This window comes from Rousettus aegyptiacus, unplaced genomic scaffold (assembly GCF_014176215.1).
Source record: "Rousettus aegyptiacus isolate mRouAeg1 unplaced genomic scaffold, mRouAeg1.p scaffold_m13_p_4, whole genome shotgun sequence".
Lineage (NCBI taxonomy): Eukaryota > Metazoa > Chordata > Mammalia > Chiroptera > Pteropodidae > Rousettus > Rousettus aegyptiacus.
In genome coordinates this window covers 43,988,835-44,015,165 of record NW_023416307.1, presented here as the reverse complement: position 1 = coordinate 44,015,165, position 26,331 = coordinate 43,988,835, and the positions used below count along the sequence as shown (strand labels likewise).

At 37.1% G+C, this 26,331-nt stretch overlaps 1 protein-coding gene across 17 annotated transcripts in view; it reads right to left on the bottom strand.

Moving 5' to 3' along the window:
* LOC107505903 (LIM domain containing preferred translocation partner in lipoma) overlaps positions 1-26,331 on the bottom strand; it is a 607,668-nt gene that overhangs the window by 393,953 nt on the left and 187,384 nt on the right. For 13 of the 17 annotated variants that reach the window (XM_016136314.2, XM_036219277.1, XM_036219274.1 and 10 more), the window contains one exon: positions 6,469-6,670. In XM_016136314.2, the coding sequence (XP_015991800.2) occupies positions 6,469-6,661 (193 nt within the window). In that variant the 5' untranslated portion in view covers positions 6,662-6,670. Of the gene's footprint in view, positions 1-6,468; positions 6,671-19,331; positions 19,434-26,331 lie in introns of all 17 variants that reach the window. The other 4 variants (XM_016136313.2, XM_036219279.1, XM_036219281.1 and 1 more) reach the window with 1 other exon arrangement.

Genomic DNA, 26,331 nt, shown 5'->3' with positions numbered 1-26,331 from the left:
TTTTTATTGATGGATAGTACCATTCCATTGCATGAATTTACCATAGTTGTTTAAACAGTTACCCATTAAAGGACATTTTGTTGGTTTTTTTTCCCCAGTATTTTGCCATTATGAAAAATGTTGCTATGAATATCCATGTATAGGTTTATGTATGAACATAACTTTTCATGTCTCTGGATAAAATGCCCCAAGGTACAACTGCTAAATCAGTTTACTTTGATAGACACATATTTACTCTGATAAGAACTGCCAAAGAGTTTTCCAGAGTGGTTATACCATTTTACACATTCTCAGCAGCAATATACGAGGGATTTAGTTTCTCCACATCCTCACTAGCATATGATATGAATTTTTATTTTTGCTATTCTAATAGGTATGTAGTAATATCTTGTGGTTCTATATTTATTTTGATTCTCAAAATAGAAAATAAGCTTTAAAATACAGAATGACAATCATATTGTACATTTATATAATTCGAAAATAAAAAAGACTACAGAGCATTATTCGTAATTTTCAAAGTCAGACAAGGATGAGGAATCCACCACCTTATTAAGGAATTCACTTCAGCAGTTAATGAAGCTGACAGATTACAAAATGAAACATTGTCAATAATACATGAACTTATTTAAAAAAAAAAAAAACACCTCTAATCCACTGTGTCCACATATATTAATTCTATCTCTGTAGCTTCTAAATAAGTTACCCAAAACATATCAGTGACATAGAACTGTGGCAACCATGGAAGGAACCCCAGGATCAAGGCTCAGTTTTACCGCTTGCTGTTCTGTAACACTGAACAAGCCACCTGACCTCTCACTTAACAACTGTGACTTAATATTCACAGCATTCCAAGGGCAAAGGCCTATGCCACCTAGAAATGTATTAATGAATTAACTATCCTCATCTGAGAAATAAGGGAGTTACACTAGATAATTTTTAAGATTCAACCTGGTTCTAGAATTTTATAGTTTGCCTGATACCGAGTCACTGTAATTCCTATCACTGTTATGAGTTTTTATCAGCATTTATCAGGGCTATACTGATATCATTGTTTATCAGTATTAATGAATACCTTTATTTGTAATAATTATATTACTATACATTTGTAAGTCTTGCAGTACTAGTACTATAATTTAGAATAATTTTTAATAATATGTCTAAGTTGAGAAATGCATTTACTAAATATACACTATTTTATAATTGTAACAATATTACTTATTATTAATAAAAAGTTATATTTATTATAGCAAGAAGTACATTCCATTAGGGCATGTACTGTTTTGCTCCTTACCTTTGCTTCAACCCCTAGAAGAATGCCTGGCATAAAATCATTTTTAAGTAAATGATTGTTAAATAACTACATGAGTTAATTCTGTAGAGTTGCATTTTATGGTTTATAAAACATTTTTCACACTTGTTATAGTTGATCCTTAAATTGCCAGCTAATTGTATAAATGAAGGCTATGTGGAGTAGTTAAGAGGTGAAATTGAGGCTTGATTGTGAGTCCCCTGACCACCAAGTTAGTGCTGAACCTTGGCTTTTCTGAGGGTCAATAAAGCCTATGAATATTTGGTAAGTTCTGGTATCACTCAAAGAATGTTTTTTCTTCCAGAAGATGTAAGGTAAATAACAGATTAATACAATTAATATCTGACCCTTCGGTGAATGAACAGCTTGTCCTCTTTCCCTCCCTTGAGGATCTGAAAATTAAAACTCACACATTGTACAGTACAGTGATAGATAAGGCTCAAGATGCTTATCCCGAACCAGAAAAGGGGCATGCTGGCCAAGCCTCAGTCTCATTAGAGTTCCTGATGTTTCAGTGACTTTCTGACTGTGCTCCTGACAGACCATGCATAATTAAAACAAACATCTCAGAAGGTCCAATTGCTCTTCTGTGATAGCTGGCAACTTAACAGAACTGTCAAGACTACATAAAGATGTATCTTTCCCATTTGTACCTCAAAAGTCACAGTCCAGATTCACCTTTCATGGCATGGAATAGAGACTATAGGACACTAGAGGCAGAAGAGTACACAGCAAGTCTAAATATTTAGATATAAAGTTCAGGGTGCATAATCAGTCCTCGTACATTTTCTACTGGGTTTAAAAAATAAAAAAGGTTTTGCTAACTTTTAGAGAAGCAGCGCTAAATTGGCCTGTGTGCTCAACATAAAAATAGCAGGAAAAATCTATTCTAAATTACTTTCTTTAAACATATTGCCATAGGTGGCTATCCATTTCTCTCACATCTTAGCTATCAATTTTGAGAAAACAAATATGTGCCTCCTAACCAGATTTCATGACCTCCCATCACTAATGCCTAGCTCTCTAAGTATCAATAATCCAGGATTCGTTAATTCCTAGGAGTCAAACCCCAATCTTGCCTCTCCCAATGTGAGACAATGGAGATGCGGTAAAATGAGCACACTGAGGAAAGCCGAGTTCTGGTCCCAGCTCAGTCTAACTTCTTGGGTAACTTTGGGAAGTCATTCCTTTAAAGTGCGCCAAAGTTCTTTACAAAAAGATTATTAGCAGAACACTTTACAAAAGAAAATTATAGCATATGGTACCACAGAAATATAAGTTGATGTGGAAAACATGTGGGTACTTTTTCACTTTCACAGTCGGAATTAAAAAATGAGAGAGCAAACCCCAGAGATGACAGACATGATACTAAGGTGAGAAATGTCATCAGTAACTTCAAGGTAGCAGTGGTGTAAGAAACTAAAAAGCTTCGGGAATGGCTATATGAGGGTAAAAGTAACTCAAACACATAGGGTGAGCTGCAGAACCATGAGGCTTAGTAAATAGTAGAGAAGCTAGAAATTGTGCCTGGATAAACAGGTTTATATTGCTACTGCTATGTTTAACTATTATTTCAAACATTATTGAGTACCTGCTAACTGTCAGGTACCCTGCTGGGAGCTGTTGGTAGTAAAGGCATGAGTCAGGCAGCCCCCACTTCTGAAAGTCCTGAGATTGCTGAATGGAACAGGTTCATAAGTAAGTAAATCTATTAAAAGACACATTGTGGTAATGGTAGAAAACACTAAAGAGGTATGGTGAGATGGAAAAGAGTCCTCATTAGAATATCATACAAGGTCCTGGATAAATCTGGACTCAGAGGGAACCTGAGGTCTAATGCCAACTCGGCCCTGAGCAGACTGTGAAAATATCTGAAAGTGTAAAAAAAAATTTGCACTTTCTGCACTGTAGCTTTCACATTTTACACAAGAAAAAGGTGGACTGTGAGACTTCTATTAGCTCTAACTTTCTGTCCTTTTGGATGAGGTTCTTGGAGGCCAACCTTGAATTAAGCTATAAGTGAAAAGATTTTACAGGATAGAAATTCAGGAGAGTTTATAGTAAAGGCAAAGAATAGCGTGAGCTGAGGCATAAGACCCTGGCATCATCAATTCACCCTGTAAATAAATACTACGTTACCTACTATCTGGGGATTTCACTAATGGCATAGAACATTCTAAATGGACAAAAAAGAAAAAAATGGATATAAACTTTAAAAATGTATAAAAATTTAAACAAAAATAACATGAATTATAAAAATGTTTAGAGCAACAGAGAATGCACTAACATTTAAATTAAATATAAAGTAAAGGAAACCTTATACTTCTAACAAATATCTTGTTATACTTTATAGCAGATGAAGGCATGTAGCTCCACATAAAAAAGTCTGAATATCCATAAACCTTTCCTCATATTTGTCTTTAAAATGTATATATGCAAGGAAAATTTCTCATCCTTCGTGTATTCAAAAAAGGTTATATTAAAAAAGAGAGAGATTGGCAGAATTGCAAGAAAGAATCTAGACTTCAGAAATTAAATGAGACTGAGTTGCTTCAAATAAGGATGCCATATTTCAAACTGTTTATTGTAAGAAAAAAATTACTAAGTGCTGCATTCACCCATCCAGCCATCCGCCACCCATCCAAATATATATATACAGAAGAACATACAGACATACATTTGACCATACACAATCATTCCTACTAAAAACACAGTAGCATAATAAGAGCCAAGAGGAACATAAGGACGAGCGAGAAACCATGTCTTGTTGCTTAAATGGGGAAACAAAGCTTACATTCTTATAAGGAAGTAGGAAGTATCTCCATCATATGGGACTTGAGTGCCACATATGCCATGAATAGGACAAACGGTATAGCACACTGGGTAAAGACAACAGCCTGATTTCAGAAATTCAGTAGCCACGAAACCATAGAGAATGTCACCTCTCTTCTCTAAGCTTACGTTTCTTTATGTGGAGAGACACTTCATAGGGTTATATGAGAAGGCAATAAAATGATAATGAAAAAGCACAGTGTCTCATACAGACTACATGTTCACTGCATCACAAAGTAAGAGCAGAAGAAATAACAAAAGTAGAAATCTGATAGAATAAGATGTATGTGGAAACCCAGGGAAAGGAGCGATTACTTCTAATCTAGGCCATACCTAGATATTTTTGAGAAGTTGATATAAGTTTTTGGATATGGAACAAAAGCATGTAGGATGGCATGTTAAGAAACAGCAAGGAGTTGGGCAAAAGCTGCAGGTTATCAGAGATTACACCAGTGTCCCCAGAGAACAAGAGAGACAGTGAATAAACTTTACATGGTAAGTACAGTGAAGCAAGCAGGCCATCTCAAGGCAAGGAGAGTTAGCCAAGGGGTCAAGCCACCGTAATTCGTAGACATCAAAGCAAAGGAGCCTGCTTCTCTCCTCCCTCTCCTACATGCAATTTATTAGTCGACTTAATAAAAGACCTGTCCTTACCCTGACCCTTGAGCATGTACCCATTGTCATGCCTACTAAGACTTCCTCACACATTTGCCTCCTACTCCATAAGGGACAATGTTTTTCTTCCCTCCGTATTAGAGGAAAGTCCATTTTAGCTCTCCCCAAAAGTTAGGAGACAGAATAACAACCAACCTAGTAAGCAGACCAGGGGAAACATTGAGAAAACAAATGAGGAAGCCGACACATGGCTCCTCTCGTCCTTGTGAGGAGGGATTTTCTTCCAGATCCCATTCCTGAGTCCTGCAATGACTAAAGAATGATGAGCCAAAGAACACCAGTTCCACAAAGTCCTGATTAACTACAAAGGTACAGTCTCCTTCAAGGCCAACATAACTTCTGGCACTGTCACGGAGATCAGTAAAGCACCAAGGGCATCATTTATTGTTTTTCCACAGCAGCTCTCGGGTGGTCTTGCTGTGGCCCTTTCCAGAGAAAGGATGTTAAAAGATCCACAGCCACAGCTCATTTATGCATGCTGGTACCTGACCTCCCTACCACCTGCCTAAGCGTCCAGCCATCTTATGTAGCCAAACGTTGGAGCTAGACTTCTGACTTCAGTCCTGAAATACTAACAGACTAGTAAAGTATTTACTAGGGGCAGAGAGAGCATCAGAGGGAAAAGAGAAAGAATGAACTATATCACAGAGTATGAACGTCTCGTGGAAAATTGCTGAAACAAAAACACTAATGTGATCAAAGAAGGAATTAGAAACATCTTGGAGAGAATAAGGTAATTTAAAAAAAATGTGTGCATGTATGTAGGGGGTGGGAAAGTGGGGGGCGGGGATAAGAAAGGGAGGCTGAATCTCCTCCTTTTACTGCCTCTTCTCTCTCAGCTCCCAGAAGTTTAATGTTCTTCTGTTTGTTAGTTATGTTACTGTTTCATGGGTTTGGATGAACTGCTGACATTCATTGGTAAAAATATGAACCACTTCAACCTGAGTATGGCACTCCTTATACTGCCTGTGGGGTTGAGTGTGTGAATGTGCACACACATATGTACCTGAGAGGCTGAGACGCTGTAGATCTTCAAACTCCACTTGAAACAAACTGAATGTACTGCTATTAAAACCCCTAAAATTAGGCTTCACTCAAATTTGTCTGTGAGCATCAACAAATGCAGATCTCACAAAGTTCTCCAGACAATCTTATCCTATAGCAACTTAGGGGAGGAAAGATATCCAGAGAAAGCAAAACAATTCCAGGTGCCTTATTAGGTTCACTTAGTATGGGTTTCCCTTCAGACTACTGCTTGGCAGCATTTTGGGACACTTGTTCAATGACAAGAGGCAGAGTCCACTGGGTGATAGACATATAGCTCTACAAGGCAGTAGGCTAGGGGTGGAATATAATGCAGAAGAAGGACAGTCAGCCTTAAATAGAGGCCAGGGTTGTAGTTGTGGCTTAGCTCTAATTCCCCGTGTAACCATAGCCATATAACCCTTAAGAGGTCTCAATCTCTTTGTCCTTAAAGAAAGGGTTAGCTTAGATGGTTTCTAGGTATTCTGTACTCTTTGTTTATGAAATATGATAACCACACTACAAATTCTTGAGCTACCTTTTTCTGACACAACACCATGCCTTAAATCACTTTTATTATATTGAACTCTCCGACTTTGGGCACCCCGCTCTGAAATCCCCACACATACCTTCACCTCCAGGTTGCTTGTATGGATTGTATTTGGGCTTTGGGGCAACAACCGGTGCAAACTTCTTGGGTGGCTGCTGTGTGGACACTGAAATGCTGGGCGTCCCAAAGGAATGGGTGGTCTCCATCCGTGCAGGCACATGGCCAAGGGGTTCACCAGTGCTTTTGGGTGGCAGCCAAGATGGGTGAGACATTGTTGGAATCTGGCATTAAAAAGAAAGACAGGAAGCATGAAAGTGGAGGCAACATAGTTCACTCATTATTATTCCGTCTTAATCTACACTTAACGAATCTTGTAAAAGTCCTCTGAGAAGAGAGATGGATGAAGGATGAAGGAGAAAGGAAGAAAACAGAAGGGAGGAGGAGGAAGAGGAGGAGAAAAATTGAACAGTCCCCCAACCAAACTTGAACACCTCTCTCCTCCAAGTTACCTATGTTAGCGCCTATCACTCCTCACAGGAAATCGATATAAATAAGAAATAATCTTTAACCTGAAGGAGTTTCTATGGTAAGAGAATACCATTAAGGTTGGAAAAAGCTTCAATTGTATTAATAATTTATTAAAGTAATTATCACACCAATTAAATGATGATATATTACCTAAATGTTGTGCTAAGTTACCTAATTGAAGTGATATGTTACCTAAGGGAGATATAAAAAAGTGTTTCTGGTATGCGGAAAAAGATAAGATCACTTCTTCTAGCAGAACTAAGAAGGCATCATTGATGAGATGACCTTCACATGGAACTTTGAGTGCCGAGTAGAGGCTGGGCCTGAAAAATGTTAGCAAAGTTATTTGGACTGAAAAGTACATGGCACTTCCAACCAGTGGAAGTGGAGAATAAGGAAAAGTAGCTAGTAAAAGAACTAAAATGTAGGATGGAACCAGAGCACCAGACAGCTTTGCATGCAAGCTTGAAGAGTTCGAATTTATTTAAGCATTAAAGAATCATCCAGTTTTTTCTTCAAACTGGACCATAACAAGTGTAAGGCAAGATACTTTAAAATGGTCCCTCTCGCAGAAACAGTTCTGTTCCTCACCAAGGAGCACTTGGAAATTGGAGGGAGGGGGAACACTGTTTGTCACTAAGCCTGGGAAGGTTATTGGTACTTAGTGGCCAGGGGCTAGAATATTCAATACCTATAATGCTCTGGTCAGCCGACACGACAAAGAAATGGCCCATCAGCAGCTATGCTGTGCTGATACCATACTGGACCTTTATGAAAAAACCTAACTAGCAGGGGGACATACCAAACCAGCCCAGGTGCTGTTCTAATCAGATTAACACGCACTATGTGAGGAGAGAAAAATGACATCTTGTATATCAGGGTGAGCCAATCACTCCTACAGGCAGCATTCAGGCCGGGGCTGAGCCTCAGCGACTGCTGCTCAGGAGAGCTCTCCAAGCTTGATTGCAAGAGTTCTCCAGCGCAGGGAGGCCCGGAAGGCACCCTGCACCCACTCCAGCCCCAAATCCACCCAGTAATTTATTAATCGAACTGAATTAATTGAGAGGGTTACATGAGTACCTCCAGATGTCTGTGAAGACAAAGAGCACTAGAAATGCAGGAAAAAGTAAAGGCCTCAGCACGTGGCATGGCAAAGGAGAGATGAGTGAAGGGAAGAAGTGGAGTACAGTGTCACCTGGGTGTTACTGTCAGGTCACACAGCATTAGTGACATGACCTTGAGTGCCCCCCACCCCCTGCCCTAGTCTACATCAGATGTCTCAGGTACCTCCACTCTCTCAAAATTAAGATAAAAGCCCTGTCCTCCGCAACTCCTTCTCAGAATTTTTATGGCGACATTGAGATAATAATATTAAAATGTTTTACATTTTGTAAAGGGCTATTCAAAGTGAGGAGAGGAAAACTGGTGAAGGTATAGTTTTCTTAACAAAAGAGAATAGCGTGATTAATAAGAGAACTCGAAATTGGGAATCAGAAGACTTTTGTTACTAAAGCAAATGATGACACTGGCTTCCCAGTCCGATAGCAGGGCCTCTCTTCTTCTCTTCTTCCTTTGTACCCTGTGCATATGCTGTGTACATTTACATTTATTAATTGTGAGTTCCCTGAAAGGGCACGGAGTATATTTTACACATCCCTAAACGACCATTACAAGGTCTAGTACAAAACCAATACAGAAAAACAGCCACGAACGTCTGGCTTATCATGGCTCTTAAGCCTAGCTGCACATTTAGAATCATCTAAGAAGATTTTTTTAGATGAGTTAATACCAAAACCAAGCCCATATCTCAAAGTTTAGAAATACTAATTTTGGTTTTGTTTATATTGTTTAAATTGATTCTCAGTCTTCTGCTAAAAGGGGATTAAAGTGCTTATTCTGCTTTCAACATGACTAACATGAGTATAAGTGGGGAACAAGTAAGATAAAATAAAGTTTTGAACATTTTAATGCATTATGCGCATTTATAGTATAAATTTTATTTGTACATTATTTTAAAATGGGTTAATATTATCCTTGCAACTTCTCTGTAAATCTAAAGTTATTCCAAAATAGAAACTCTAAAAAATGGGTTAATAAAGGATGCAGTGATTTCTACAGCAAAGAGCCACTTTTCAAGAGCAATCTCACATTGCCAAGTGACTGTGGAATTCTTCTGAGAAAGTATGAAAAATGAAAATTTAAGCATCTATCTGCAAATCATTGACTCCATCGTCCTTTCTGTTCCGCCAGCACCATCTATCACCCCGACACTGCCCTCCCCACGGAGGCACCTCCAGGTCCACCCCCTCAGCATGCCCGGGTCTGGCCAAGTATCTGCAGATGATCTTCACAGGATCTTCTTGTATCATTTTTCTGTGTGTCAACAGTGGCCCAGTGACACCATTCCCAGGATTCATAATGAATTTTCATGACTTTGAACCCTTGTTCACGCTGTGCCCACCATCTACGATGCCATTCCTTCCATTCACTTTCTACTGGGCCCTTTTTTTTTTTTTTTTAATCTTGACCAGGTCAAGTATCTCTGATGCTATAAACATTTCCCTAACTAAACCTCTGCCCCAAAATGAGTAGCTTAATTTCAGGCTCTACTAGTACTTGTTTCCTCATTACAACAGTCCACACAAAAGCTATTTATCCACCTACTTCTCTGCTTCAATAAGCTGGAAGTTCCTGAGTGGTCCCACTGTACTAGCATAGTGCCTGACTAGGAAGTCTTAGAAAAATAATACGTTATGCATTATGAATGGATGAGCGATGAGTACTTATTGCCTTGGTTACTCATCACTTTATAGAATCTCTTTCTCTCCCTCTTAAACATCCACTAATACAATTATCTCTTTTTTCCCTCACTTAATTTAGTAATGTAATGAATCATGTTGTTAGATTTCCAGATATTAAAACCAGCTTTGTACTTCTGGAAAAAAATGCTACTCAGCCACAGCTGTAGTATTTTGATATACTAATGAATATGCTATGCTATTTTATATAGAATTTTTGTACATATAATCATAAGTAAGGTCATTCCACAGTGGTTTTTTTTTCTCTGCTGTTTTACTCATCATTATTAGGTTTTTATATGGGGGTTCTGCATCCTATTCTACTCTTTGTACTAGTTTAGTGATGAAATCTGGAATTATGTGATCTTTAAAGGTTTATCAGAATTCAACATAACATCAACTAGATATAATACTTTCTTCTATAATAGATCATAATCATATTTCCAATAATTCTGTTATAATTGTAGCAGTTTTATGCTTCTTTCGAGGTCATTTGTCATCATTTACATTCTGCCAGTAATTCTGCTGGATCTTTGGGTTTTATCTCTGTTCCCTTTCAACCAAGTTAATTCTCAGTTGAAAATGATGTCTCATCTATGGTGTATCGTTTAGACCCTGAGCATCTCTTCCTGCTAGTCCTTAAAGACACACAGCTCATGTTCTCTATCCTCCAGTTCAAGTTATATATCCTTTTCCTACACTTCCACAGCACTTGGAATACTGCTGTCAGCACACTTATCATACACCACTCTGCTTCTCTGCCTGCCTGTTTCCCAAACTAAACTCTTGAATTCTTGAGAGGATAGTAATTATTATTCTCCAAGCCCAGGGCCTAATATATGATAGGTACTCAATAAAATGTCTGTTGATTTAATGAATGAATAAATTTATTTGTCTGGCACTGGAGCTCCAGATGAATCAGATTCTCATCCTGTGTTCAGATGAATCAGATTCTCATTCTGTGCTCAAGAAGCTTAAAGCCTACCTGAGTGAGATATATATACATACATACATACATACATACATACATACATACATATATATGAAAAGAGAAATAGAAAACACGAAGCATACAAAAAAAAAGATAAAATAAAATAATAAAATAAAATAAAATAAAATAAAAACCTGGGGCACATCACAGGAGCTAGCACAGGCTTGGCAGGAATATTCCTGAACAAGAACTTTGAAAGCTGGATGGCTCTAAAAGATAAATGGAGCTACAAGAATAACGTCTGGAAAAGTTACGTTGTGAGCTCGGGAAGAAACAAGGTATTTGTAAGGGACAGGCAGCAGACCACTTTTACTAAAATGAAGGATTCAGGGAGAATACTGGAGGAAAAGAAGTTTGGAAGATAAAATGAGTTTGTGTATTAAAGGTCTTACATAGGAAAATAAGAAGCTAGAACTTATATCATTGAACAAGAATCTAATAAGGGTGAAAATTACATGTAAGAAAAATTAATCCATGCCGGATGGAACCAAGAAAGCCAATGATAGTACAGACATAGAGTCCCAATGGCCCCAGTTCTAGTCTCGGGTTTGCCAGTGTGACCTTTAACGAGAGAGGACACTCATTTGCAAAATGAATGTCTGTAAAGTCCCAATCAGCTCTAATATACTATCGTGTTTTTCTTCTCTGAAATCTTAATTACAGCCGTTCATTTTGATAAATGGATTTGAGGAAACCTCATAAGTTTAGTGAACAAATGAACTAGAACATGTCAGTTGGGGTTTCTCAACTTCTGAGAGAGACACCCAATGTAAACAAAAAGCAGCAGTGGTGAGAGCTGGTTTTGCTGGACCAAAACTTACCCTGTTCTTACTTCCTCTGGTTCTAGATTGGTTTCACTGTAAGCTTATAATCATCATGAAAGCAAGAAGTGAAAGGCAAGAGCTCCACAAAGGCTCTGAAAATGCGCAAACACTATGAGAAGAGAGGAAAACAAGAGAAATGGCCTTCCTGTAAGCAAGATGCCTACTGCTGAAGGGAGTCTGAGAGCTAGGGTGACTTAAGCACTGGTCTTTCAGTAATTGTAGTCAAATGCAAAGCAATTAAGAAGAACCTGAGAAGTTTCAGTTATTATCACTTTTGCTGCTCTTCTGTCTTCTCCTCCTAGCTTTTCGGCAGGTACAAGAAAGCCACAGACTAACAATGAACAGCAAGTGTTTATTGAGGACTTACTATATCCTAGCAAATTTCTAATGGCCACATAATCATCTTAGCTATTATATGAGGTAGGGTTATCATTATCCACATTTATCAGATCTGGAAAGTTAGGCTTTAAGAATTAAATAATGTGCTCAAATGCCAAAGATGAAGTTTAGGCATAGGTCTTCAACCTCAAATCCATGGCCTTCATCATGGCACACCCTTCTATTAGAAGGAAAAAAGAAAACAACACGATCCAAAGGTAGCCATTATTTAGAGACAGGAGATTTTGTTCTTATCTCCATTCCTTGCTTCTAGATCCTACTTGCCACAAAATCTAACAATCATGAGCCACAGGATAACAAACCAATGAAGCCATTAGTCTGATCACACAAATCAAGGCACACAGAATGCAAAAGACTACAACAGTCCACATGGTAAACAAGACCCTTCCTCTACAAACAAGAAAACTTAGGGCCACAAGTAAAGTGACATTAAATACTAACAAAACTACTAAGCCTCTTTAAAGATGCCATGTGAATGTCATCACTATCATCCATATAAATAGAAGTTAGTAATGTTTGTTCAACTTTGTCTTCTTTCCTAAAATCAATATTGTACTCTTCTTTAAATATTTACATATATCATCAAAATTTTAAAACCAACCATTACATGGTATCATCTAACACCAAATGCTATTAGCTTGAAGCAGTGGTTTTCAAAACTGTATACCAATTTCACCTGGGGATCTTTATGCATACATTCTGTTTCAAGGGTTAAGAATAGTTGACTTTGAGCATTTATAGTAATCTTTAAATCATGTCGTATTAGTCTCTAAATCTCCCTTGGCAGTTAACCCAAGGCCTGACTCTTGGTCAATGTTTGCCTAATAAATGAATGATACTGAAGGAAGAGACAGGTATTAATATCATGATTTTACTGGTAGTGAGAGACTGAGGTGCTATGTGACTTAAACATCAGAAGTAGTTGATGGCAGATTAAAATTTAGGATTCACATCCCTTAGCAACAGTTTCATCATTTAAACAAGGAATTAAGATTTAAATAACACTTTCCTGTCACTTTGAAGGTTTTTCACTAACTTTCCTCCTTATATCAAAGTCATTACCTTCCTAGAATTTCAAACCTGACCCCTTCGACCATCTATTAAAAAGGCATAATGTGCTTGCTTGCGTTGGTCACAGCTATCTATCCTTTGCTGCATCTTTGTATTCAGCTGGAGGATACCTGATCTTCTGAATGCAGACTCAGCTTCCAGTCTTAAATGTACTATGAGCTCAGAGTACAATGTTTGCTCTCTCTGGGAACAGTGTTCTCTGAAAATGAGGTGGTGGGATTAGATGAGAACTAATGACATCTCTACTCACAAACACTTATGCTTCTATGGAAAATCTTTAAAGCCAGCTAAAAACTAACAAAAATCATCCATGGAGATTCTAAGTCATGTATAATTCTCCTAGCTCATCAGTGAGAAATCTTTTTTTTTTTTTTTTTGGTCACCTGTTTCCCTAATTCTTCAATCCCCCCCATTGTGGGAGGGAGTTTTAGATTGATCTCAGAGATTGCCAAGGTATCAATCAAGATTTATCATGCACAAGTAAATAAGTACTTGAGGCATACCCTTTCCAAATGATATAGGGAAGTCCCTACCAGCGTAATTACAAAGTGAATATGCTGTGGCATGTGATGGAAGCGTGGGAAGATAACGTTAAAGAATAAGGCAGGCTGAAAATTACACACAATTGTTAGCTGAACAGCAAATGTAATCACTCCACTGAAGCATGGGGTCAAATGAGAGCCAGAAGGGCAAAGTATTATCTGCCATGGGCTGAAAATGTCAATGTATTCACTCAACTTCTCTTTATATGCAGCTTTGGCCCAGCACTGGCTAAATGCCCCACTCTCTGCATGGACAGCTGGCATTACTCAGAAGGGGTGACTAGAGAACAACTCTACAGAAATGCCAAACCTTTATATAGACTATCTGAGAGACAGTTGGAAATACTGGAAAAAACCTTGGACTTAGATGCAGGGGACTTAGGTGCAATTTCTAGCTTAGCCACTAATTGGCTCTATGATTTTAGTCACTATACCTCCTTGAACCTCAGTATCTCTCCTGATCCATAAACTAAAGATTAGATGTCTGCTACCTTTCCTTCCAACTCGCATGCTCCATGATTCCTCCTACAAGTCTGCAAGTTGAGTGAGCTGAGGTTTCTTACAAAACTGTCTTCTTAACTTCTAGGAGTCCTGCTGACCAAGGACTATAGAGTGAAGGGAGGTAGGATAAGAATCAACACATTAAATTCCAACCTGCCTTGCACAAATTTCATATAAATACAAGTTAACATTAAAGGCATGATCTTTAATGCTGGCAATACTATTGGTTGTTAATTGCATTTGAAGATCCCGAGTAAGCTAAGAAACAGCATCAGTCCAGACAATTAAATATTAGTCTCTGATAAAGAAGTGAAGCAGAACATAGGCATATCGTAGAACTATACTTTCACTCAGATTCAGAATGTCACTTGAAAAGGCAGCAATCAGCCCTGGCAGGGAAACAACATCACTGGAAGACCAGGACTCTCAGGAGCATGTAAAAGACAGAATGGAACCAAACCAATTACTAACTAACTGCTCTTTGTGCTCACAACTCCCATCAATCATGAAAAAAAAAAACAACAACAAAAAAAAACAGACATGAATGCCAACAGCCAGAACAGGCTATTTAGTGCCCGAGTGTTCACTGAGAACCCCAACTGGGAGAAATCCTAAAAACTAATTTGTTCCTTCCAATTTGAATGGTCAAAAACCAAGATTTAGAGAAAATAAAGTGGCTTATCCAAGTTAACACAGCAGCTAGTACATATCAGAGGCTGGATTCAAACTTAGTTGTTCTTCCAAAAAGTGTTTGCAGTTGTAAAGCTTCACTAAACAAGCTAGTGATTCTACTGATTGTTGGATGACAACTAAAAAGAGTGGGTAAGAGTCACTGAAATGGACAAAAAGTAAATTTCTCTTCCAAAAGAGTCAGCACCCATGTCAATGAAAATTAGCACAGAGGTCATGTGACCCCAACCTTGCACTCTAGATCACATTTACTAGTAATGCTTCTCCTTGACTAAGTAAGCAAGAAAATGTTTACCCTCTCTGGACCTCAATTTCTCCAGCTCTAAAATAATAGCATTTAAGAAGATTATCTCCAAAATCCCCTCATGCAGCAAAATTTTATGCTCTGCAATGGTATGGGTAATCTGTGGAGTGTGCTATGCTTTCAAAACACGTGCTCTGAAGGAAGTTTCTTCTAGGTTTCTGATTCTAGCAACAGACTTTTCCTACACAAGACTGAGAGAAGGGGTCAAACAATACCTGGAGCCTTTGAGCTCAGTGCACCTACTTTAAAAAAAAAATCTGGATTTATAAAGATTCTTAGTACTTGATTCATAAGGGTTTTAAACTCCTTGTTTGTATCTTGCCCGTCCACTAGGATGAAAAAGTTACAGTGGGAAAAATCACCAATATAATTTCTAATGAGGCCTGGCAATCTCTTTGGTGATATCTGGAACCTTCTCATTCCAAACCCACCAGTAAATGGGTAGGTCCGCAAGTTAATTACTGCTCGCTTGTCTGCATTCCCCTAACAACTTGTTCGAACTTGAATTTAAACACATAAACATTGTGTTTTAGTTATTTATTTGTGAGTCCGTTGTGCTCATTAGACGGCGATAGAATTTTACTGGCATTTGAGAGGAGTTTAATTAATTTTAATTTTTAATACTTGTTCGTATTTTCTTTTATTACAAATTCACTTTGGTACCCCAATAAAAGTAAGTAGAATAACGGAAAAATAATTCTATTTTGAAATATTTAATTTTGTCTTCAGTGACTATGAGTCCACTGTTGACAAATCTAGGGTCAGATTTACATGTGACAATAGTATATGAAACTCTGTGAAGGAATGTTTATTCGGGCCACATAATCTGCTAAGAGTAATCATAGCAACAAGACAGAGCATTATATTGTTCATGAAACTGTCACCTGTCAACTGTGTTGTTTATATCCTATTGTCACAAAAACTGGTTGTAAAATAGCTTAAAGCCTTTGCATATAGTTTGGACACTATAGTTTGAACTAATGTTATTGACTTCATGTAATAATATTATAAAGTTTCCAATTTAATCTTTGTTCCTCTAGTACTTAATTCCCATATTAAATTTCTGATAAACCCCAAATCTACTTTATCCTAAGGTTAAAGTACAATGATATTGCTAAATCAAAAAAGTACATATTTTTCCAGATATTAGAAAAATAAAAAAGGAGGAAGGAGAAATGCAAATTTTCAACCTTCAAGGACCCTGAGATACAGTTTTATAAAACAAAGAAATTCAACTTCATGCATTACATGCTCTGAAATAAAACTTCTTTTTTTTAACACCAATCCGAGAGCCTGAAGAAATTTCTCAGTATTTAAAATGGTATGAAAAACAGATAGCCTTCTCATTAGAATGTGTTATAAATTTAAATTATGTAAGAGAAGATAGTTTTGCAATTTCACATTTAATAACAAAACAATTGAAACCATTTTCAACTGGTGACCTTTTTCTTAAGTCGTGTTGGAAGTTGTTCCACTTTTATTTCAAGATTTTGAAACAGAGACAAAAATTGTAGACACATTGACCAATGGCATCTGAGTGAAAACAAACCAGGTTGTTTCGGATCAGTTTCACAATGACATAAGTGAATGCTATTCCCTTTTACATTTCTCTCTATAAGAGTATGGGTGTTACGCCTTCTGCATTTTTATCAATTATTGACCACCATGCAGAAAAAGACAATGCAAATGTGGGAAAAATGTACTAAATTGGCTAATATTCTTGGGAAAACACACACTCACACACACATGCATGCACACACACATGCACACATGCACACACATACACACACTCTTACTGTAGACATTTTTAAGGTAGTACCCAACAACACAACATTCGCCAATAGAGAAATTTAATACCCAAGAAGCATGAAATTGTTAATGAAGATATTTCCTTCAATGTGAACCTTAAGTTTAAACTTAACCATCCATCATCTGTAAGGTTGCTTGTACATACCCAATGAACAGGAGGAACTCATTACCTCACAAGGCAGCCCCTTCTGTGGCAGAAAAGTTGTAACTGCTAGAAAGTTATATGTGGCTGAAACCCATATTCATTCCCATAAGAACCACCTATCTGTCTTACTTTGGCCCTCTGGAATCACAAGCCCTCTTGTGTATGCCAGCCCTCCATATATATAAAATCTTTTTTTTTTTTTTTTTTTTTAGTTTCCTACTCATTTTATTTTTAATGTGTTCCAAGTTTAAAAAGTCCTATTCTTCCCTTTTTCTGACTGGTCTTACAGCTTTAGAACAATAATGTAAAATTTTAAATCTCAAACCAGAAGGTTTCAAACTTTTCTTTAGCAAAAAATTGTTTCTTCATGCCAAATCTTTAAGAAAATCCCAAGAATAAAATACACGAATTGATAAAATAGTTCCTTGGACTTTATTTACATCTTCATCCTTTGGCAGAATACATTTTACTTATGGGGGAAGTATAAAATTCAGCACAGTTGTCCCTAGGGGGATTGGTTCCAGGATCCTCCTCAGATACCAAATTCCGCGAATGCTCAGGTCCCTTATATAAAAAGACACAATTTGCACACAACCTACGCACATCCTCTTGTATACTTTAAATCATCTCTAGATTACTTATAACACCTAATAAAATATAAACGTTATGTAAAAACATATTATACTGCCTTGGTTAGGGAATAAACAATGCTTCCCCCCAAAAAAAATCTGTACATGTTCAGTAAAGACGCAACCATTGTAGGCTTATCTACATAGTACACATCAATAACAACATAACATTTTATTATTTTCAATCCACAGGTGACTGACTGCAGATGCAGAACCAATGGATATGAAGGGCTGATTGTACTTCTCTTGCCCTCCTACAATGGCTATTTATGAACCAGGTCAAAAACCCGCTGCTCTAAAATATTATAACAGTGATTTTAAGTAAATAAAGAACGAAGATGGTGTTCCTTTATTTTCCTAATGCCTAATACAGAGTCTGTCCATCATCAGTATTAATCAAGTGATTATATATAAAAGAGACGGTAAACCTAAAGATTTGAGAATATAAAGGGCTAAGTTCTGCTTCTAAATCATGATAACTCACATTTCTAACACCGTTCGCCACAGTTCCTTATAAGTAGGGTAATATATTCAAGTTATGCCTGCTGTTTTGGTGTAATTATTAACAGGGCCCCTTTTCACTCGCAAAGTATCCCAGTTTAGATAATAACTTACATGGTCACTTTACTTATAACACTGCGATAATGAGGTTTTGGTCACTGAATCCAAGAGTATCCTGAATACGGTTGGGTCCTCTCCCAAAGGCTACATATGTCCAAAGGCCTCCCACTATCACTGCAGTTGCCATAAGGGTGGAGGAATTAGCAATGGGACATAGAAGAGACTTTGAGGACTTCCCTGCTCCAGATGCATGTGCTTCACAACAAGAAGGGATGAATGTACCAGAATGATTCTGTAGGAGAAGATTGTGAGATAACAGCAAAAATCTAGCAGAAGCTAGTACCAACCACCCTACTCACTCAGCTTCTTTCTCCTGAAGTAAAGAATATCACTTTTTCTAAGAAAATCAGATTATTTACTTCGAGTATGCCTTTACCACCTGACCACTCCTGTCCCTTACCCCCATCAATATTATTAGCGATTTTATCATATCTACTTGGTTTCAAGTAGAAGAACGATGGGTTTTCCTGGTTCTTAATTTGGAACAGAAAATAAAAGAGTAAACAAGAAACAGAAATAAAACGTGTCCAAATTTATTCACTAAGGTTTTTACTAATAATTAATCTATGTTTCCAAATCGAGGTTACCTGAAAGTTAAAGGAGATGAAGTCAAAATAATTCAATGCATACCCATAATTTACATGTCTATTTAATTTATTTTAACTAAATTATTTTATATTGATTTCCAGTTCAAATTCTAAACGTATATTCCATAGGAGTGGGGGGAGGAGAACATACAAGATGGAAAGTTAACAGCCTTTGCCAGAGACGGAACTCCCCCGAGACATGGTAAGCACTGTTATATCATAATACTGCATGTTTCCTTGTAGTACTTTCCAAGATGTTTAAAACCAAAACAGTTAGAATACTCTCCCAGCTCAGGATCTTCCCTCCTTATGGCATTTTTTTCTGATAAATAAGAATTCCCCTTAGGGATTCCCTAAAGTAAAGCTGTTACATTCCCTTCTGTTATATAATTAATTACACTGACAGAGATCTAATAGAACATAACTGGAAATCCATCTTCAATTTAGTACCTAGTACACATAGAGCCTTATGGAAGACATGCCCAAAATGTGAAAACCATAACCTTTACTACGTTGGATATGGTGGATTGGCACTCAAACTTGCCACTCTGTAGAGACTGCCTTGCAGAAGCGATTCTGCCCAAATAGATGCATTGGCTTGAGATCTGGAAGACAAAAGTAAGACAGAGGCCATGCTCCTGATGCTTTGGCTTGGTTTCTGCTGGAAGCATGGCCATGGAGACCAGGAATTGTTCTGCATCCACCCTCCCGCATTCAGTCTTCAACACTGTGGTTGTCAAGAAGCAGCTGCAGCAGTGGAAGTAGCTGGACTACATGTTTCAGGGTGCAGTTACAACCTTCCCAATCATGACTTCTTTGTATCTGGTTCACAAGTACAGTGCTATATTCTTGAACTCAACAGTTCCATGGTAGCCTCTTAATTCACCACTGTCTTGATTGTTGAAACATAATAACTTTGTGATGTTCTGTAATTCATTACTGAAAAGTTCAGCCTTAAGCCTGCTCTATATAATCTTCACAAATTATCTGAAGCAACCAACATCGTGTATTATATCCTTTCTGTTGAAACTATCTATCTAGTTAAGGTTTGCTTCCCTTAGTAAACCCTGACTAAACACTCCTCAGCAAATTTTTTTTCTTTTGGTGATGGTATATTTTAATCTTTTGTTTAAGACCTCTTCTTCAACATCCTTAAAATTTAATTTGACATATTATGAAAAAGACACAGGTCAAATCATTGTACAAGCAAATCCTGAATGCCAATGCAAAATGCTCTAAGCATCAGAGCCACGCACAGAGGAAACCCAGTAACACCCTCTCAGACCCCCAAGTCTAGTGGGAAGAGGCATACTGCAACAGAGGAAATACTAAGTGATAGGGAGCGAGCCCGTAGGAAGCCTAATCTCAGCTCAGCATTCTACCCTCAGCTCCGTCACTAACTGACCATGTTTTCTAAACAACGGGGCTAGAGGGATAAAAGTCCCTTTAAACGTTAACATTCCACAACTCTATGAGTCTGTACTCGTGAGGAAATTTACTTGGATTCAAGTCCTAACAAAACTTCCTAAATTTCCAGTTCCCTAAATCTGAAGGTCAGAACCCAAAGGTCAAATAACACACAAACCTTATATAGTTAAAATAGGAACGGGAATCTGTGACCCCAAATGTTATGTCCTGTAGCAGATTACAGTGGAACAGCCTCAGGGATGAAAATCCAACCTCATGGTTGCAATGGTTGTTGAGAAAACCAGAGAACAAACACAGTTTCTTGAGGGCTTTTGTCTTCTTTGAAAATGTCTGCCTCACTGTCTAAAGAAGGGGGTAATGTACTATCTTCTCTGAAAGTACTCAGACGAATAAAAGAATAAAAGAAGTATTAGGTAAATGCATTAATGCAAGATCTCTCAAGAAAAAATCACTAATTTCTTCATGTCCCAGGCAAAAAAAAATACCTGAAATTTATAAAAGAGAAGCAGTTTCATGGACAGGAAGAAAAATGTCAAGAGACACAGGTCATACATCTAATGGCAGTTCTGACACTGGCTCCAAAGGTAGCCGATGATATATACATGTATAAGTGTATGTGTGTGTGTGTGTGTGTGTGTGTGTGTATATGTATATATATATATATATAGAATATTATTAATAAAGGAATTTCAAGGGAAAGCTATGAATGGTACTTCACAAGCCAGGCAGCAAGAGGAAATATAAATATAGCAGTGATTTTACAATTTTATAATCTAGAGGAAGAAATGGTGATCAGAATTGTGACAAACAATGATGTCCAAAAGAGAAGAGAAACCAGCTCAGCTCTGTCATAATTGTCTCAGTTCCTGTAGCATACGCAACAATGGAAAGACTACAGGGAGGGGCAGAAGCAGTCTTTGTGAAGGCAGCTGAGACAGAGACCTTGGAAGAAGAAAATGACATTTCCACCTCCATGGTTATAATAATCTCATAGTGTGTGTTCTCTAAGACTTTCCGTGTGGCTCTGTGCAAGCAACTTCACCACTTTCTCAGTTATATCTCTTGGAAAATAGACGCAGCTATCCTAGCTCAACAGTGAAACATAATACTGACAGTTCTTTGAAGGAGTGCGATTGGAGGAAGTGAGGCCAGCTCTAGGTTTGCTCACCTGGATGGACAGAAATGCAAAGGCAGATCATGCCTATATCTGGATTCCAGGACCCAAAGAGCATTGGCAGGCTCTAGTAATATTCAGGCAACAACTAACCTTAAGGAAGTGGAGGCAGTCTAAGTAGTAGGTCATCAGAGACAAAACCACTCAGGTCTGAGAGAGGCAAAGTGGTCTTCCATCCTCAGTCTACTGGCAAGTAGCCAGGTTAGGACACAGATAACATCTAAGCTGAAAATTAAGTCCCAGTCCTATAGGCACAAAGTGACAGGAAGAGTTATAATTCATGAACAAAATGGTGCCCTCTTGGTCTGAATTGGATTTCCAAGACCCTGAGACATCAGGTGACAAAGAGATAAAATAAGTGAAATATATTAACACTACCAGTAATTCACTAAAGAGGAGATCTCAGTGGCAAACAAATATTGCATAGATAGATAGATAGATAGATAGATAGATAGATAGATAGATAGAATGCATATACACAACTTCAACAATAGTCGTGGAAATACAAATTAAAACAGCAATGAAGTATCACTTGCCACACACAGTTTGACAAAAAGTTAAAAGATTCATAAAATTCACTTTGGGATCTGATGTGTGGGAAAATTGAAACAATATTATGTTTCTTCTCATAAACAAATGTGTTCTCTATTTATCTACTAGATATATAACTCGTCTATGCCTGTTTTGGTGCTACAATGGCATAGTTAAGTGGTAGTGACAGAGACCATCTGGCCTCCAAGGCCTAAAATATTTAAGACCTGGTCCTTTACAAAAAAATTTTACAAACTAAAAAATGTAATTGTTTTTAATTACTAAAGATATAATAAATCTTTTTTTCTTAAGCCTTTTGCAAGTTCGTTTTCTTTAACATGACCTTTCATTCTTATGAGAGTCTATTTTGATATATATATATATATATTTACGATATAACTTTTTCATTAGTGCCTACCAATTATCCCGATACTATTAGAACAATCCTTCCTTTTCAGAATGTTTAGAGGTGGTCTCTTTATTGCGTATTTAATTCCAAGGCAGTTGCTCTGTTTCTGGGCGGGTTATGTTACTGCAATGGTCCCCATCCAGTCCTTCACCAACACCTCACCATTGCAGTCAGGGTTGCTTTATAATGTACTTTAGCATCTGGCCAGCTGGTCCCTGTTCCTCACTACTCTTGTTTTTCAAATTTCTCCTAGCTATTTTGCCTGTTTTTTTTTATCAAGAAAATTTTAGATCTCTTGTTGTTGTTAAAATTCAAGAACAACCAACTTGGGAGTTGTCCTGAGATGACATGAAACATAGGGAAAAATAACTACTTAACGACCTTTATAGTTCCATTTAGGAAAAAGGTATGTCTTTCAATTTATTCAACGGGTCCTTCATATGACTCAAAAAGTTCTAGAACCTCTTTATACAAGCCATGCACAATTCTCATTAAAATATTTACTCTTCATCTTGCTGTGAATAGCTTCCCAAAGACTGCAAAGTATTTATTTTCAAATGCCATATACAAAATATAACTAGAAATGAGACGTGAGGAGACATGTTTAACCTTACAGTAACCAAAGAAATGCTAATACCAAAAAAAAAAAAAAAAAAGAATCTAACACTGAACACTGGCAGAATTAGGAGATGCTGACTTACTGACTCACACATTCCTGCTGCAGAGTTAGAGAAACATCCCTGTTGGAACACAAGTCGTTAGTGGATTTGAATAACCATAAAACATTAAAGTCTTACCCTTTTATCTCAACCCTCCAACATCATATTCAAGATTTTTAACGGACTAAGTTACATTTATATATAAAAATGTTAATCAGAGCAATATATAAGAACAATTAAATAATTAAGATATGGTATAACCACTCGATGAAATATTAAACAGATATTAAAATTGTAATCATTCAAGAATATGCGGTAATGTAGAAAATGCTTAATGTATGATGCCAAATGATACATGGTAATTTATGCTAATAGCTAAAGATTGGAAGGGAATACTTTGCAAAAATGATAGATAGCCCCTGTACCTAGGTGGTGGAATTTTGGGTGATATTTTTTGCTGCCAAAAGTTCTGAGCTTGACACAATGTTGCAATATTATTTATACAATTTGTTTAAAAAGTGGGGACCAATTTTAGGTGCCTTCCAGGTCTTAGATTTGCAATTCTTTTGTTGTTAAAAGGGACAAAAATTAGGCTCAGGCATGTGAACTGACATTTCAGAGCTCTACAGATCAAGTCCCAGGCAGCATGGGGACTAGAACCCATGCCTCCAGACCTGAGAGGAAGTACTCTTTTCTATACAGCATTGTGTGTTGTTATTTTTCTAAGAGCAAACCAACTCTGAGGTCGTTTTAATATTTTTATATATCATAAATAAGTACATGAAAATAGCAATGTTCACTCTAAGAAAGAGACAGCTTTAAAAATCCTACGAAACGCTTTGATGTGCTGGAGTTTGAATTAAATTTATTTTCTAAATATGGCTATTTAAAGAATAGAGGGCATCAAAGTATGTCTTTTCTACAAAAGATTACCTTTGTAGAAACAGTCTTTTCCACATAAAGTCATAAAGCAATTTTAGTGCTAGGTTAAGCATTAGTTTAATATGAAGATAAACTTTGGCTCTGCACGTTCACTTTAGAACTTACAAAGTCTCCACGTGCTGTGTTATTACTCTAGGGGAGAAAATTCCTTCAAAATCCAAAGCTAATGAGAACTATTTCCTTGACTTTTCTCACTGCAGCCTGACTACACATTTGACAAAAGAGTTGTTTAGATATCTATATACACAATGGATAACTGTAATTAGTTTCTAATATTCTATAATGCCTAAAGATAATATTTGGAGCCCACATGTATTCCAATGTTCTTTGAATTTTGAGGGATTCTAATTAGTTCCCAGTGGAGGTAATATTTAGAAAGGAACAAGGTAAAAGAAATCATCAAATAAAAGACAGTCAGAAATAAATGGTTAATAGAGCAAAGAGACTGTGTGTGTGCACACGTGAGTATGTACACACACTATGATTTAAACATTGTCTACCGAAGGCACATTTTTCCAAGAGTCTGAGAAACCACCTCCAGTGATTGGTGAGATAGTTCCCTGTATTCTGATATGCTACAGGCCTTTCTCCCTAATTTCTATGGTTTTCTGAACGTTGAGATCATCAATCGCCAATCATCTCTCATATCCTTTTTTTTTAGTTCACGTTCTGAAAAAAAGCATACTGGGAGTTGGGATGAGGCAGAAGCCAGGTAAAATTTTTAGTACAAAAGAAAAATCACCTTAGACAGGGAAAAGGAATTTGGGAGTTAATATACAATGAAAGATGAGTACATTGGCAACGTCCTGAGAGCCCTCCCTCAAGTTTAATCTTTTCTTCTCACATACTCCTAATACAGACATTTGTGTCTTTAATGTTGAAAGTTTCTTAACCCAATGATTATTAGAACCATCCTGCGAACATGTCTGTCTCTTCTACCAGATGTAAAGCTCCTTAAGGGCAAGAACTACTCATGAATCAGAGTTTCAAGACATAAAGCATCTTACACAGCACCTAGTAAAGAAAATACATTTTATTAAACAAAATGCACACCTATTTGTAGCAAACCATGCTGGGGAGATGAAGAGAAAGTAGAGAAAATTGAGAATAATATTTACCAATCAATTAAAATGGATTCTGTGTGTCCATACTATCTACATTCAACATGTTAAAACAAACATACTAAATTTTCCACTAATACATGGCAAAATATTTTCTGTCTGGTGTCATCCCTGATTATTGCCTAGGAACAAATGTGACAAAGACAGTGCAATTTGAGCCATAATAGAATGGAATTAGATTTAAAAATAGAACCCTCATAAAATTTTAACATGTGACCCAAGTCAGTGATTTCATCCTAAAAACTAAAAACAAACAAACAAAAATACCAAAATTCTAAATGGTGAGAAGAAGCTAAATACCAGTAAGGCTCAGTGGAAGGCACAGGATGAGTACTGTTCCTAAACCAGCACCCACACTTACTTGAATCAAATATACATAGGCCCTCTCTGGGAGTTAGTGTTCTATGAGGCAACTGAATCCTATGTCCCAACAGGGTTTTAAGTGTCAATAGAAACACTAACATCATCATTGCTAAAAAACAGTAAGAGTATCAAGAGGCTCTTAGATGGCGGGAGGATGGCTCATGGGCAAAAGGTAAGACAAATGAGAAGGGACCAGGGAAGTCAAAGAAGAAACTCTTTAAGCCTTTTCCCATTTAGAAAAAGTGCAGCTCACTGCCAGCATTAATTTAATGACATGCATAGGAATGCTACATTTTCTAGGATGACATTTTCAGCAATGAGAATTACTATATTTTGTAAATGGAAATACCACTACTAAAAATAGAATGCTACACAAAGAACATCATTTGTTCCCAAAGACTATCGATATACTAGAGTGATGTGAAAATAATAATAAAAGCAAGCTATTTCGTGGCAAATTTGGGGGGTAAGGTTAGGACTGTAATTCGTGACTAATCTTGGGGTAAATGCGGCAGCTGCAAGCACCACCAGAGAGTATTCTCAGGGCAAACAGGAAATGGGTTAAGAAGTTAACATCCCCCTAACTTCTAAGAAAAACTCTTTTTTAAAAATGTTATAATGACAACAACAACAACAAAAAAAATCCCCCCTCAAAAGAAGCAAAAGAAAAAAATAACACTCTAATTATAATCATGCACATGAACATCTAATACATATAGCATTCATTATTTTAGATACTGAGAAACTAAAAGAGAACAAATGGTTATAAATTCAAAGACACATATACTCCAGGTCTTCTGAATTTATAGCCATTTACATAAAACAAACAACATAATTACTCTATTTAAACGTGGGAAAATGTAATTTATTTAGAGT